The sequence below is a fragment of the Eutrigla gurnardus genome (genome assembly GCF_963514095.1).
Source record: "Eutrigla gurnardus genome assembly, chromosome: 20".
Taxonomy (NCBI): domain Eukaryota; kingdom Metazoa; phylum Chordata; class Actinopteri; order Perciformes; family Triglidae; genus Eutrigla; species Eutrigla gurnardus.
This window is the reverse complement of record NC_139931.1, coordinates 4,864,923-4,879,175: the sequence shown is the minus strand read 5'-3', so window position 1 is coordinate 4,879,175 and position 14,253 is coordinate 4,864,923. Positions and strand designations below refer to the sequence as shown.

Below are 14,253 nucleotides of genomic sequence, written 5' to 3'. Positions count from 1 at the left end.
CTCCATTCATACCGTGCACTAAAGCAGGACCATCTTCCAATAAGTAAATAAGACCAAAAACCTAAACATGACATAAAAAGAGTAGACTCTATCAGATGTAATGACCAAAATACAAAAGCAGCTTACCCTTCGCCATCATCGCCTGTCCTTATCGATACAAATTGAACGTATTCGGGGTCATATTTCCTCACCGGGTGCTTTGGCTTTATCTTCCTTTAAAAAAATATTGGCATGTCATTGAATTTATGCAATTTTAATTGACTTTTTTTGAGCAATTTTAGATTTGGTCGTACCTTCTCTGCCCACTGGGTGGCGCTCTGCAGCCCGCCAGTAAGCCCTGGCCCTGTGGTTGAGCACAGCTCCTGTGCAGTAGGTACTTCAAAGACAGCCAGCACTAAAAATGATTCCATCAGCATTCCTGAAATGAAGGTAGATGACAGGTTTACTACGCCGGCCGTTTGGCTGCTCGCTGCACCTTTAGGTCATTTTGACGGATGCTGTCGCGCTCCGCAGAGAAAATCAACAAAAACAAAAAAAAAACCTGCAGAAGAGAACAGTGAGCCATAATTTTTTGGGCAGAAAAATTTCAAATTAATGATCCATGTTGAGCAGCGTTGAGATGCTGGCGAGGGCCTGTTGCCTGAAACCCGTGATATATTAAAACCCACTTGAGGAGGGTCTTTTTCATTAGCAGTTACTCTTCTTGTCAAAACCAAACAGCGAATCGGAAAGCTCTCAGCCTGCGTCTGTGTTGGAAACACTGGTTACGATTGTTTTAGTGGTAACAGCTGGTTAAGTGGCGGAGGGAACCAGATTATGAATTTGCCCGTCAAACAGGTGTTTGCTCTCAGGAAACCTGCTAAAATAGATGTGTCATGCTTTATCTAATTTGCTCAGATTCCTGCAAGTTTACGCTTCTGCTGTCAAAAAATATCCACTGTATGAATGAATTCACAATACTTTATGAAAGCTCTGGTATTTCGGATTTGTAATAGAGTAATTTAGCATCCCGATGTCAATATCCGTCCCGCCTTCGGAGGAGATGTTGACGTCTCAATGTTGAAACGCTCATCATTTATGAAACAAGAAAAGAGTGAGCCTAATTACCCACAATTACCCTTGTCGATTCCCCGTGTCGGCATCCGGCCGGTTCACACTGACTTAGTCACGGGCAGACGCTTTTAATACCGATGAGCTTCCATCATTCACAAGAGAAAAATAGTCCCGCGTCGAGTCAGTGAGTCAGGACCGACCCGGGCCGCGGACGCCGTTACAGGCATGTGGATGAAATACGGAGCCGGGACTATATTTTGTGGATGGCTACGTGTGCACTACAGGCTGTCTGAAGGAGATGAATGCAGGCAGGCAGGTAGGCGGTGTACCCGTCAGTATAATCTGCAGATTAAAGATGACAGAGCTGGAGGAGGGAGGGTGGGTGTCGGACAGGAACGGTTCAGGCAGTGGACACATTTTCACTTACCTGCGTGATCTGGATCATCTGGAACAAACTGTACACACTCGCGTGTTTCTGCCATTGATCGGCACGGTGTACATTTTTAATCCATACCCACGCGTTTATAAAGACAATGCTGGGTGTTCACTTGGTAGGTGGTTGGATCGCTTCAAACATGTTTATCCTGCACCTTTTTTCACATTGCGGTGTTACGTTCTCCCATTCTTGTGATTACCCCTGAACGTGTCTCTGTGTATCACTGTCTCTTTACTAGTTTTGCCATCTGGGACCTGTAGACTGTTATCACTCTGGACAGGAAGTCTCAAGTCACTCTCATGTTACCTCTGTTGTTTGTGCTACCCGTTTATGATACAATACTTTCTTTAATTACTAACATAACCACCATTTTCTCTCTCTTTCTTTCTTTCTTTTTTGTTTTTTTACTGCTCTTTTAGCCTCACACACTGGGATGCTGAATATTATCACTCTGGACGTTGTGACAAAAACATCCCCACTGGATGAAAAAAGAAAGCATATTCATCTTTTTAATTAGCGCCTACAAATCTTTAAATTATACAGATCTGTTTTCCTTCACTGTTCCTTTGAGCGTTTAGAGTTCAGCCACAGGGTTGCGCAGGAGTAATGGAGTATAAATGAATCGAGGTGTGACAGGAGCTGCGTTATTTTCAGGCTCTTTCACATTAAGAGCCCCGTGTTTGTCCTTTAGCTGCGTGGGCCGGAGCCGTGCTGAGCATCATTATACAGAACCCGCTTCAGCATTTGCATTCACCGTTTAGCCTCAATGTGTTTTTTCCGCACCGACAATAAGCACTTTCCACCTATTAGCATTCACATCGCACTTAACAATGATATTAATTATAATGGGTAATTATAAGTGCCCTTGCCAGCACCTGGGCAAAGTTAATAGGCTATTAGTTCAATATTAACATTTCGCCCGTGTCCTCGTTATCCTTGCTTCAGTTTTGTGGGCTGGGACCTGCAGAACATCATCATCCTGGACGCGGTGGAGGAAGACAGCCGCTCCCAGATCATGCTGAAGAAGGTCCAGTCCCCGGTGGTGCTGCTCTACTGCTCCAAGGACGAGGCGGTCTACATCCTGGAGGAGGCGCGCTCCCTGGGCCTCACCGGGTTCGGATACATCTGGATCGTGCCGTCGCTCACCACCGGGAACCCGGATATAACGCCCGAGGCGTTCCCGCCGGGGATGATCTCCGTGTCCTACGACGACTGGGACTACCCGTTGGAGGCGCGGGTCCGGGACGGCCTGGGGATCATCACATCGGCGGCGGCGGCCATGTTGGAGGAGTACGGTGACATCCCCGAAGCCAAGACGTCCTGCTACGGGCAGATGGAGAAGACGTCCAAGCTGCCGCCCAGTGCGTTACATAAGTAAGTACAGAAGGAGCCTGGAATCATTAGACATAAAGTCAGCTCGAAATAGAAACAATTAGTGAGGACTCCATGAGGTTTTGTGTATTTTTATAGCATAAAGAGAGTGTGGGTGTTTGTTTGAATGTATGACTTCCTGCCACAGACTGCTCCCTGCTGATTAGAGACCTCCACAAAGAACAGCCAAGGATCCAGATTGAAGAAAGATGCAATAACTGGGTAAAAAAACAGAGTTTGAGCCACAGGAAGTGTAGGAGTGAGAGAGAGGAGGGGGAATGGGAGAGGTGAATGGGAGTTGAGGAGGTTGTTTGTGATTTAGGCAGTGAGAGAAAGCAAGGAGGGAAGAAAATGGAGAGCGGGGGTAACAGCGGGGAGCCGCTACAAATGAGTGCTCTCCAAAATTGAAGAGGTCCTTGATGAGTCCTTCTGCTCCTCTTCTCATTTAGTCCTCTGTTTCTCATTCACTCTCCTCTGCTCCCGCTCTCATCGTGTTGCTCGCTCACCGGCAGCCAGTGGGAGATGTTGCAGGTCCTGCCAGCTCTGTCTGGCTTTCCATCTGGCAGACACACACACACACACACACACACACACACACACACACAACCCGTGTTTACATCCCAATGTTGTTGTTTTTTCTTTGTTTAATAATAATCAAGTGTAAAATTAGGAATCTTAGGTCTGAATGAAAAAATAAATCATTTCAAATTAAAAAATAAATATCAGAAAATTCTGCCTCTAATGTGCAACAACACGACTCTTAGATGAGAACATCCTGGAGAAGAAAAACTCATTAAGACACACTTAAAAGCATAAGATGTGTTATGATATTTGATTGGCGTCGTTGTTTTTTGTGCAAACACTGTGCAACGGTGATAATTGGAATTGATTCCGTGATCATGACGTCATTCGTGAGTTTGCTTTTTGTCTCGGATTAAGGTTTGGAATATGGATAAATGACTGATATAAAAGAACAACCATATGTCCGTGAATTGCTTTTCTGATGCTGAGTCATTGTTTAATACATCCACCTCAGAAAAGCAGCAAAACAAAGAGAGAGTGTAGTAAAATCTAACATTTTTCCTCTGAGGTCAGCGAACAGCGTCCGTCTTTTACATTTTTCCAGCAGCCTGAAAAATGTTCATGTAATTGGCCAATAAATCAACCGGGGGAACTCTTTTGGCTTTCCGTGGCTAATGTTACATCACAGGTCGCTTATTTGTTCCGAGTAATATCCTGCAAATTTCACATCAGTGTTTTGGATCAATTCGTATTTTGGGTTCTGCAGAAAGTGAGTGGATTGCGCTCGGCGGGTAGTTAAAGGGCGGCTGGGAGATTAGAGCGCTCAGTGTGAAAACAGGGCTGTTTAAAGAGCTTGAAATGCCAGTAGTCACTGGTGATGAGCAACATTTACGAGTCCCCCCACTGTTCACAAGTTATGGTCATTTGGTGCAAAGAGACCATCAAGTATGACGGATGACACCTTTGATATCCTCAATAGGACTTCAAATTCCAATTCTGCACCGATGGAGCTGCCTCCTCTTTGTCCGGAAACACAGACTGAAGAGAATGACCGAATATGCCGAGCCAGCTGACTTTGTTCCCAGCATGCTCTGCTGCCTCAGGTTGTTACCCAGGTGATGAGTGGCCACAGATGGCTCTGCTGTGGGTGAGAGTGCTCAGCCAATAGGGCTTCAGGGCCAGGACACGGGGAACAGGATTGGTCGAGGCTAGGTCGCGGCGGCGGGCCAGTGTGGGTTGTTAGACCGTCGATGGCTGTCGGGGGATATAGGAAGGACGTGACGCACACACACACACACACACACACACACACACACACACACACACACACACACACACACACACACAGGTGGGCAGATGGGCCGTGTGTAGAAATGTACATTGTTTTGAAGGGAGTAAAATGAATAGATGGAGCTGAAATCACAGAGAAAAAAAATGAGTAGTTCTGGCAACTTGGAAGTTGTAGTTTTACCTCACTCACGGCGCCCCTGATGGCCGTGACCATAAATCCACCGTGACGCGTCCAAGATGAATGTGTTTTGCAGCGTAATCGAAAAATGAAATAATAATAAAAAAAAAACAGGAGACAAATGATCAACTAAGAGCGCTGGCCAGGGCAGCAATCAGAGCCAGTGACAACCTGGGCTTCGTTTAAAATACGCCATGTGTGTGCGTGTGTGTGTGTGTGTGTGTGTGTGTGTGTGTGTGTGTGTGTGTGAAATACTCCCACCCTTAAGAGAATGTGTCATGGCAGATTTACAGTGCAGCGCTCACCGTGCTGTGGTGAACAGTGCCTTAAAAGTCTTTAGCACTTATTTATCAGTGTGTGCCTGTCTGTGTGTGTGTGTGTGTGTGTGTGTGGTCTTCCAGTTCTGACAGGTAATTTCAGTGTGTAGCGTGATATATGAGGGTCAGAGCACAGAAAACACATGTGTGCACACACACACACACACACACACACACACACACACACACACACACACACACACACACACACACACACATACACACTGATCCTGCTGCAGTTGTCATGTGAGCTGAAATTTGTACTTAAAGCAGCGACCCGCTGAGAATTTAAAAGATGCACGTCATACGCTGACTCATTTTTAATAAGATGCAATTATACAATTTGCTCGTGGAGACGTGAATTAAAACGGAGCACTTAAATAATACTAATAATACTCATGTTGTGTGTGTGTGTATGTTATGTCACTGAGAATCAGACACGTAATGAATATGTTTTTTTACAGAATAGAAACAATGATTCACACTGCTCATGAATATTTCATGACTGCGTGATCGCTGGCTAACTACGTCTCCGTGTGTATGTGTGTGTTATTATGTTTTATGTCAATGTATGTATTATTCCGTATTTGCATTTCCAGTTTGCAATTCTCCTGCGAATTGTGACAAATCTTACAAAGACTAATGTATATTTGAGTAGATGAGGTCTGTTCTTATGCACTACGCTGGAGTGCTCACATGAAATGAACTGCTGTGTTTCTGTGTAACCGTCACCTAATTAGAAAACAAGAGAAAACGTGTTATCGAAGAAGAGTTAGCTGCTTTAAAGCTGAAATTTGGAGACACAATGTTATCACATAAAGACGGGACGTGAGGAAGAAGCCAGATAGACAGAGTTGCTTATACACACTGTACCACTATGAATATCTTACAATCATGAAAATCCTTTAAAGTCATTTTACCCCCAAATCTGTCTTGTCAGATTAAGTTTTGCCTCGCGGGTAACAGACACTCTGCGTGACTGAATCCTTCCTTAATCTAATAAATCTTCGTAGGCCGACGTGTGCACGAGAAGGAGACGTGTGTCTCAAAAAAAACCTCTCATTTTAATATTGTTCACATGGAAAAAGGTGACTGCAAAGCAAAATGAGATACGTCCATTTTTAAAACTCAAACAATGAGCTAATTGCGGTTCAAGTTCCCGATGCTTGGGCTGAAGTGCCTTTCAGATAGTGCTGACGGTGCACATTTAGAGAAGACTGCAGCAGCAGCAGCATTGTCTGCTGGGTTTAGGATGGCACCGCCTCGACTAACGCTGATTACAGCCGGCGCCGCTTCGTTGTTTGCAGTAATAATCATTTGGAGTACTCTTAACAAAAGCGATTTAGAAGTAACTTTAATACGTTTTAATGGGTTTTCATGCAACAAAAGTCACCGTTTGGATTCCTAATATCCCGGTTTGTCAAATAACGAAATTTGGTGCAATGATTTTTGGAGATGTGAGAGCCTTAAAACCAGCCCGGCCTTCGCTTAACAGACAGACAGACAGACAGACAGACAGACAGACAGACAGACATAGTATGGAAAACACTGCCTTCCTAAGGCAGAAACGGTAATAAGAAAAAGTGGAGTTGAAGTTTGAAAAACAAAGAAAAAACAAAATACTTCACATGATCTACAATATGTTTTGACAATTTAAAGGCACTTAAACTTATAGGCTCATTAGCTTTTTACTTTACTGCCTCATGTGGTAGAACAATCTTAGTTATGAAATATTTCATGCAGTAAACCTGATTTTTCAATCCGAGGAAAAAGTCCGTAAATTAGCATTAGCCACAGTTAGCCCTCCACATCATGTTAACTTAATGGATTTGGTTTGATTCCTGTAAATTTAACATGTTTTTTTTTTTTAAAACATTCTCATAAATATGACATAATCAATTCTTCTTTTTTTTTTAAACAGATGTCAAAAAAGATTCTGGTCTTAATTCCATCCACCCAGAATCTCCGTCTGCCAGCTGATTCCCTGGCTGGCTCCGCACGGCAGAACAGTTGTCTGTATCGTGTTCATTACCCAGGAATAGCTCGTGATTGACAGCTAGTGTGTTACATCTCGGAGATAAATGAACCATCAAGCTGCTTTTCGGTTTGACTGCTCGGCGAGCGAGGAGACGGGGGGAGACGTGGGACCGAGGAGCCCGAGACATGAAGGGAAGTTTAGTCGGTCGCTGCTGCCGAATCCCATCGCACGGGAAGTTTATTCATTCCTCATCAGAGGTACGAGTATCTAAGAAAGGTGCTCTGGTGTCGTACAGGGGATTCCTCAACTAAAACCCATTTGCATATTGGTGAAAATAACCCCCACCATGATATTCAAACTACAGTATAAAGAATCCCCCGAGCCGACGCACACACAAAGAAAAAGATGGAAAGCTGTGTGGACACGTGTCGCATTTTATGGTGCCGACTGCAGGCTCCGAAACGAGGAAACGTAATTGTTAGCATTAATCTTGTGCTGCCCAAACTAACGGCGGGAACGCGGCGTGCACACGGGGACGACAGGCGGGGCAGAGACTCGGCTACTTCGCCGTGTGCTGCCATCATTCATGCCACACTTAACATGCGCCACCTGAGGCACAAGTGTGGTTTCAAGTGACTACCCATCATTGGGTCATCTTAAAAGACCTAAATCAGCACCGCCAGCAGCTCCCGTCTTCGTTTCAGACGTCCCACTCTGTGTCTGTGTCTCTGTGTGTGTGTGTGTGTGTGTGTGTGTGTGTGTGTGTGTGTGTGTGTGTGTGTGTGTGTGTGTGTGTGTGTGAGTGCTTCATAGATCATGAGTGCTGACAGGATATATCATTGCTTTGACTGGTCCTTGTCTTTACGAAGGATAAATGTCTCTGTAACACACATAGTATTATGTGGTTCGCCCCCCCGCCCGCCTCCTCAGAAACCACGATGCCATTGTTTCTTCTTCTTATTAATATTATTAATATTAGTCATATATATCTCCCTGTGTGTGCTCTGATGCAGGTCTCCGTCATCCACCCCACCAACCCCCTTTAACTCCAAAATAAGAGAAAGGGAAGGGAAAAAAATAACACCGGAGATATTTTTATCCCAACTCTGTCGAGGCTTTAGTCCTCTTCCTCTTCCCATCACACTTCTCTCTCTCTCCCTCAATCTCCCTCATTTTTATACTCCTTTTTTTCTCCTGTGGGTGCTCCTTCCCCACCTCTGCACCCTCTCCTCATCCTCTCCTAATGAATAGAGAGATTACTGATATAATGGAGGCTGGAAAGTGAGAGAAATTGGATCTCTTTTACTGTGATTTCAGTGCTGCAGGGGAGAGGAAACATTAGGGGGGAGGGTTGTTGAGGTGGGCAAAGTAATTGTGTTTCCGTCTGTGTGTGTGTGTGTGTGTGTGTGTGTGTGTGTGTGTGTGTGTGTGTGTGTGTGTGTAAGTGTGCAAGGATGTTCATTCAGGGTGGTTTAGGGTCGTCGTCAAAGGTGCAACTACCCAGTGTCAGAGGGATGCAGCAACAATTTTGCTGAAAAGGGGGGGTTAGGGTTAGAGTTAGGGGTTAGGGGGTAGAGTTAGGGGTTAGGAGTTAGAGTTAGGGGTTAGAGGTTAGAGAAAGTGTTAGGGGTTAGAGTTATGGTTAGTGTTAGAGTTTGAGTTAGGGGTTAGAATTAGGGGTTAGAGTTAGGGGTTAGGGGTTAGGAGTTAGAGTTAGGGGTTAGGGGGTTAGAGTTAGGGGTTAGGGGTTAGAGTTAGGGGTTAGGGGTTAGGAGTTAGATTTAGGGGTTAGGGGGTTAGAGTTAGGGGTTCGGGGTTAGAGTTAGGGGTTAGGAGTTAGAGTTAGGGGTTAGGAGTGTTAGGGGTTAGAGTTAGGGGTTAGGGGTTAGGAGTTAGAGTTAGGGGTTAGGGGGTTAGAGTTAGGGGTTAGGAGTTAGAGTTAGGGGTTAGGAGTGTTAGGGGTTAGGAGTTAGAGTTAGGGGTTAGGGGGTTAGAGTTAGGGGTTAGTGCAACTACCCAGTGTCAGAGGGGTTTTGGCCAACTCTATGTAACATTGAGGGAGTGCAGAAATGAGTTTTTTTACCATTGATTTGGCGCCCCCTCTGGTGGGCCGCCCCTATGCGCTGCATATACTGCATACCCTCTTTTTGAGGCACTGGTGGTCTTTACACCGTATATGCTCCAGCCTGTGTCCGTATCCTAGCAACGCCCTGTCAGGTCCACCTGTTTGATGGGCGTCGGCCCAAATCGCCTTGCAGGCACACAACCTGCCCGTCCTCCCTGCATCCTGGTGTTATATGATATAGAGGATGCTCCACCTTTATTCACAGCAGTCATGATAATTATAATCATCTTCTCCCTCTCTCTTACTGAGGGCTCAGTTGAATAGAATCACATATTTATATATTTAGATAGGATTTTTTTATGAAAATCCTCACTGGTTTTATGAGCCCAAATCACAAAGAATGGTTGCAGCCTGCACAATGGTCACTGGCTGGGGACAGGAAATGATGAATGGCATTGTCTGGACATCCTCACCTACTCCACACTAGCTCTACCAGGAAATCATTGTGTTTACGCAGCACAAGTGTTTGAGGACATTGTTACATCAGAGTTACATCAGATCCTCTGCAACGATGCTGCTTCCTGTCAAAAGGAATCAGAGAAAATAATCCCAATGAGCAACGAAGGAGAGCAAAATGTACAATAAGCATATGGAAAGTGTGTGTGTGTTTGTGTGTGTGTGTTTGTGTGTGTGTGTGTGTGTGTGTGTCTGCATCAGATAGATGGTAGCAAAGCGCAGAATGGGCTGCTGTCTAAAAGAGCTGCTGGTATTGATTCCAGCGCCTCTTCCTCTGCCATAGTCGCACATAATTGGGTTCAGCGCTGCGTCCCGTGTCCAATCAAATGTCTTAATACTACTCACCTGGTTGCTTGCAGGCCAATCAGATTATTTTAATCACAAAACCCCACTCAATCCCCTTATCTCTGGCTGATTTCATCTGAGAATTGAGTGGCTGTGCGTGTGCGTGTGTGTGTGTGTGTGTGTGTGTGTGTGTGTGTGTGTGTGTGTGTGTGTGTGTGTGTGTGTGTGTGTGTGTGTTTGTGAGCCATTTAAAGGGACATAGAGGGATTGCAAAACCACCACACACACACAGCAACACTTTCTATGTCTATAATGCATTATAATAGTCATAAGCCCTCATTGATATTTACTGATAGAGCGGATTATGATGCATTCTGTGTATGTTTTTAATGCATTATAGACATGGGTGTCAAAGAAAGTGTTACCTAAAGTATGTTTATTGTTTCTCTCTTATTTCTGACATGATTTTTGTGACTTGGTAATGTAGTTCCTGTAATATTTAAGTGTGGGAGTCTGTATGCAACAGCTTAAATAATCAAATAAATATAATTAACTTACACTTGTCAATTGAAAATGACAGTTTCATCCGACAGAGTGTCAGTTATGATGCATGGCATTAAAGCCGTGATTCTAAATAGACAACCAGTTGCTTTCCAATCAATGATTTTGACATTAGATAACAAATGAGTTGAAGTTCTGCAGGAGAATCAGAGAAACCAGACACATAGAGGGAATGATAAACACTGATTTGAGACTCAGTGTTTATTACACATCAGCATTCAGTGTGTTAAACCTGAAAGAGCGTGTTGAGCCCCATCTATAGCACCACCTTCACACGCTGCGCCGCCACAATGTCGTACGCCTCACCTGCAGGGTGGCTTTTCAAAGACACGTCCGTCGGGCTCGTGTTCCATTTAGAGGTTTTTCCCAGTCGCCGTGGTCGAAACGCAGAGCGGAGGTAGAAGAGGAAGAGCGGAGGAGCCGTCTCACCCTCGCCGTCTCACCCTCGCCGTACATGACCGCTGACAGAGGGAGCCAGGGAGACAGAGTGGGGAAGGACAGCCGTGATTAATGTGGAGGCTGTGTGGACCCAAGAATATCTCCCCACTGCCCTCCATCTTAGCTAATGTGACCTGCCATGTGGGTCACTCATTACAGTGTGTGTGCGTGCGGGTGGTGAGTGTTAGTTCTCTTTCTGTGAATCTATTTATTTTTTCTCGCGTTCAACAACTAATCCTGTCTAATTTCTAACACACACTGCACTGCCGCACTGAATAAAGTGTTATTCTAAGGGAACACTCGTCTCCCTGCTTACAGGTTATACAAGGCACATTTTTTTTGGTGGGATTTGAATACATATATATTTATCCCTGAGCATTTGACTCTCAGTACAAAGGAGCCTGTGTGAATATTTTAGGGAAGTAATACTAGTAGATTGTAAATTGACTTTTTCCTCTGTGTTAATGTAATTCAATTTCCCCTTTCCCTCTATTTCTCCTCGCCTCCATTCATTCCTTTTTCTCATTCTCTTGTTTTTCGATCTCCCCTCCCCCTTCCTGGATCCTCACCCCCTGTACTTCTCCCCCCCCTCTCTCACTCCCAGGTACATGATGAATGTGACGTGGGATGGCAGAGACTTGTCATTCACAGAGGACGGCTACCAGGAATTCCCAAAGCTGGTGGTCATTGTTCTCAACAAGGACAGAGAGTGGGAGAAGGTAGGATCTTCACATCTGTGTGTGTCTGGGTTGGTTTGTGTGAGCACACATTCCCACCAGCTCTTCTGGGTCGGCCATTATATCTGGGAATGTTGGCCTTTATTCTTACACACATAGAGTTCACAGCTTCGTCTGATATTTTTAGATTTGACAAACAAATAATAATATAGTACATTATACAACCATATAAATGGAATATATATGATACTGTAGTATACTGTACTATATCATACTATATCATGTTTATATGTTATGCTGGGTTATAACATTCTATTTTCATATTGATACAGACAAACATTAAGTATCACTCCTTATATTATATTATATAATATTTTGGTCTACGCTGTTTACATTTACTCTTCCTTGCTGATTTTTTGCTGCTAATGATCGCCACTATGTGTTAAGATTAGTTTCTCTTTTCATTTCTACCCTTTTTTAAATATATTTTTGTCGATTCTACTTTCTATTTTGTATATTAACGTATTATTATTATTTTTATTATTTTATTTATGTGATGCGCTTGAATTTCATCTCTGGGGATCAATACAGTCTCAACTTTTCATAAATAAATAACCTTTTCTTTTTTTTTAAATACGCAGAAAATTGCATGGAGTTTGGTTGGTGGCTTTTCTCGTGGGATTTGGGCTCACTACACTATTATAATACATTATGATTACATTGTATATAAAGTATTATTGTGTATTATCCTGCAAATCTTGCAACATTATGTGCCAACACCACTGTATCTGTGGTTTCCCCTTATTGGCTGATAATATCGACCTGCTCCATGTTTCGGTCGACCTCTATTACAGATATGTTAACTTTTATCTTTCTCCATTACTGTTATTTCCTTAACCAACATCATTGCAAACAAACATAACAAAGTGCTTTGATGAGGATGGAGGTAGTCAGCAGTGAACTAAACAGAATCCGGCAATAAGCCCTGAAGACGAGTGTTGGAAAACGCTTCCTCTGTCTCATTGTACAACACTTAGTTGATCTACGAGCTCATTTACCAACGAGCTCAGGACTTCGGTTTTCTCTTAATGTGAGGAAGCTTCTGCAAAGAAAATGGCTGAGTATTTGCTGTTGTAATGGACTTTAAATGGCAGCCATGTATCTTTATACCTACGACTTGGCTGCCTGCCTTAAATGCAGAGTGGGCGAGTCTGAGAGGGAAAAAAGTTTGAGAGGAGGATGGAAAAAAGGAGAGAGGTGTGTTGTTATGTATATCTGTCTTTTCATCCACTCCACCGTTTGTGTCTCCTTCCTTCTCTTTTAGTCTTGCATCTTTCCCCACCTTCAACCTTCTTTCCCTTCCTATTTCCTCCTCCTCTCTGCCTCCATCCCTCCCTTCATCCCTTCTTCTTCTTCTTCTTCTCCAGACCAGATCATCTGTGCTCTCCCTGTTTGTCTTAAGCTGTGATTGCTGCTGTGGTCTCTGATAGCACCTCAAACCCCAGTTAATCAAAACCTGAGACCTCCGTTATTGGGGTGGGAAGGGGTCACCGCTCTTGCATGTGTGTGTGTGTGTGTGTGTGTGTGTGTCTGTGTGTGTGTTTTACCCTTCCACTCTGGTTATTGACAGAAACATTTTTCCAGAGACTTGTGCTTTTCGACCAATCATTTTCTCTTTATTCAGGTCATATCTGAGTGTGTGTGTGTGTGTGTGTGGGAGAGAGAGAGTGTGTGTGTGTGTGTTTGTGTGAGAGAGTGTGTGTGTGTTTGTGTGAGAGAGTGTGTGTGTGTGCGTTTTACAGTATTTGGTTTAGTTTGCCGCAATCCGCACAGTCTCCACCCAATCTTTGAGTCTAGCTTTTTCATATTTCATACTGACACACACACACACACACACACACACACACACACACACACACACACACACACACACACACACACAAAATACCCTTTTCTTGGTGTGCTGAGGGGAGGTGGAGTGTGTTGTTGTAAACAGAGAGCCTGTGAAATTGATCAGTACCGCTTGACTGTGGTGCAGAGAAAGAGACTGAAAGCGAGAGAGACATGGAGACCCAAAGTGGAAACATAATTGGGAGCTGCTCTCTCTCTCTCTCTCTCTCTCTCTCTCTCTCTCTCTCTCTCTCTCTCTCTCTCTCTCTCTCTCTCTCTCTCCCTCCCTCCCTCTGGTGCAGCCGTCCCACCCATGCGCCAGAAATCAACGGCACACACACACACACACACACACACACACACACACACACACACACACACACACACACACACACACACACACACACACACACACAGACTTCCATGATGATCAAGAGATAAAAATTCAGTAACTGCACTAAAATATGGATATGCACTAAAAATATAAAATGTGTCCCCTCGAGGCAGCGGAGGAAGAGGAGGGGAACGTGGAGAGATATGGAGACGAGCGAGCGATGGAGACAGATGGGCCGAGATAGCGAGAGCAAATGAGCACGAGGGGGAAAAAAGAGACACAAAGAGAGATAGAGAGAGGAAGGGCGAGGTGGAAGTGAGCCACCAGCAGCACTACAGGTGT

General features: G+C 44.3%; 1 protein-coding gene across 1 annotated transcript in view; it reads left to right on the top strand.

Annotated features, from left to right (window-relative positions):
- Positions 1-14,253, top strand: part of grin2aa (glutamate receptor, ionotropic, N-methyl D-aspartate 2A, a) — a 126,902-nt gene that overhangs the window by 80,636 nt on the left and 32,013 nt on the right. The window contains exons 4-5 of the mRNA XM_084037259.1: positions 2,435-2,863; positions 11,615-11,729. Of these exons, the coding sequence (XP_083893385.1) occupies positions 2,435-2,863; positions 11,615-11,729 (544 nt within the window). The remainder of the gene's footprint in view (positions 1-2,434; positions 2,864-11,614; positions 11,730-14,253) is intronic.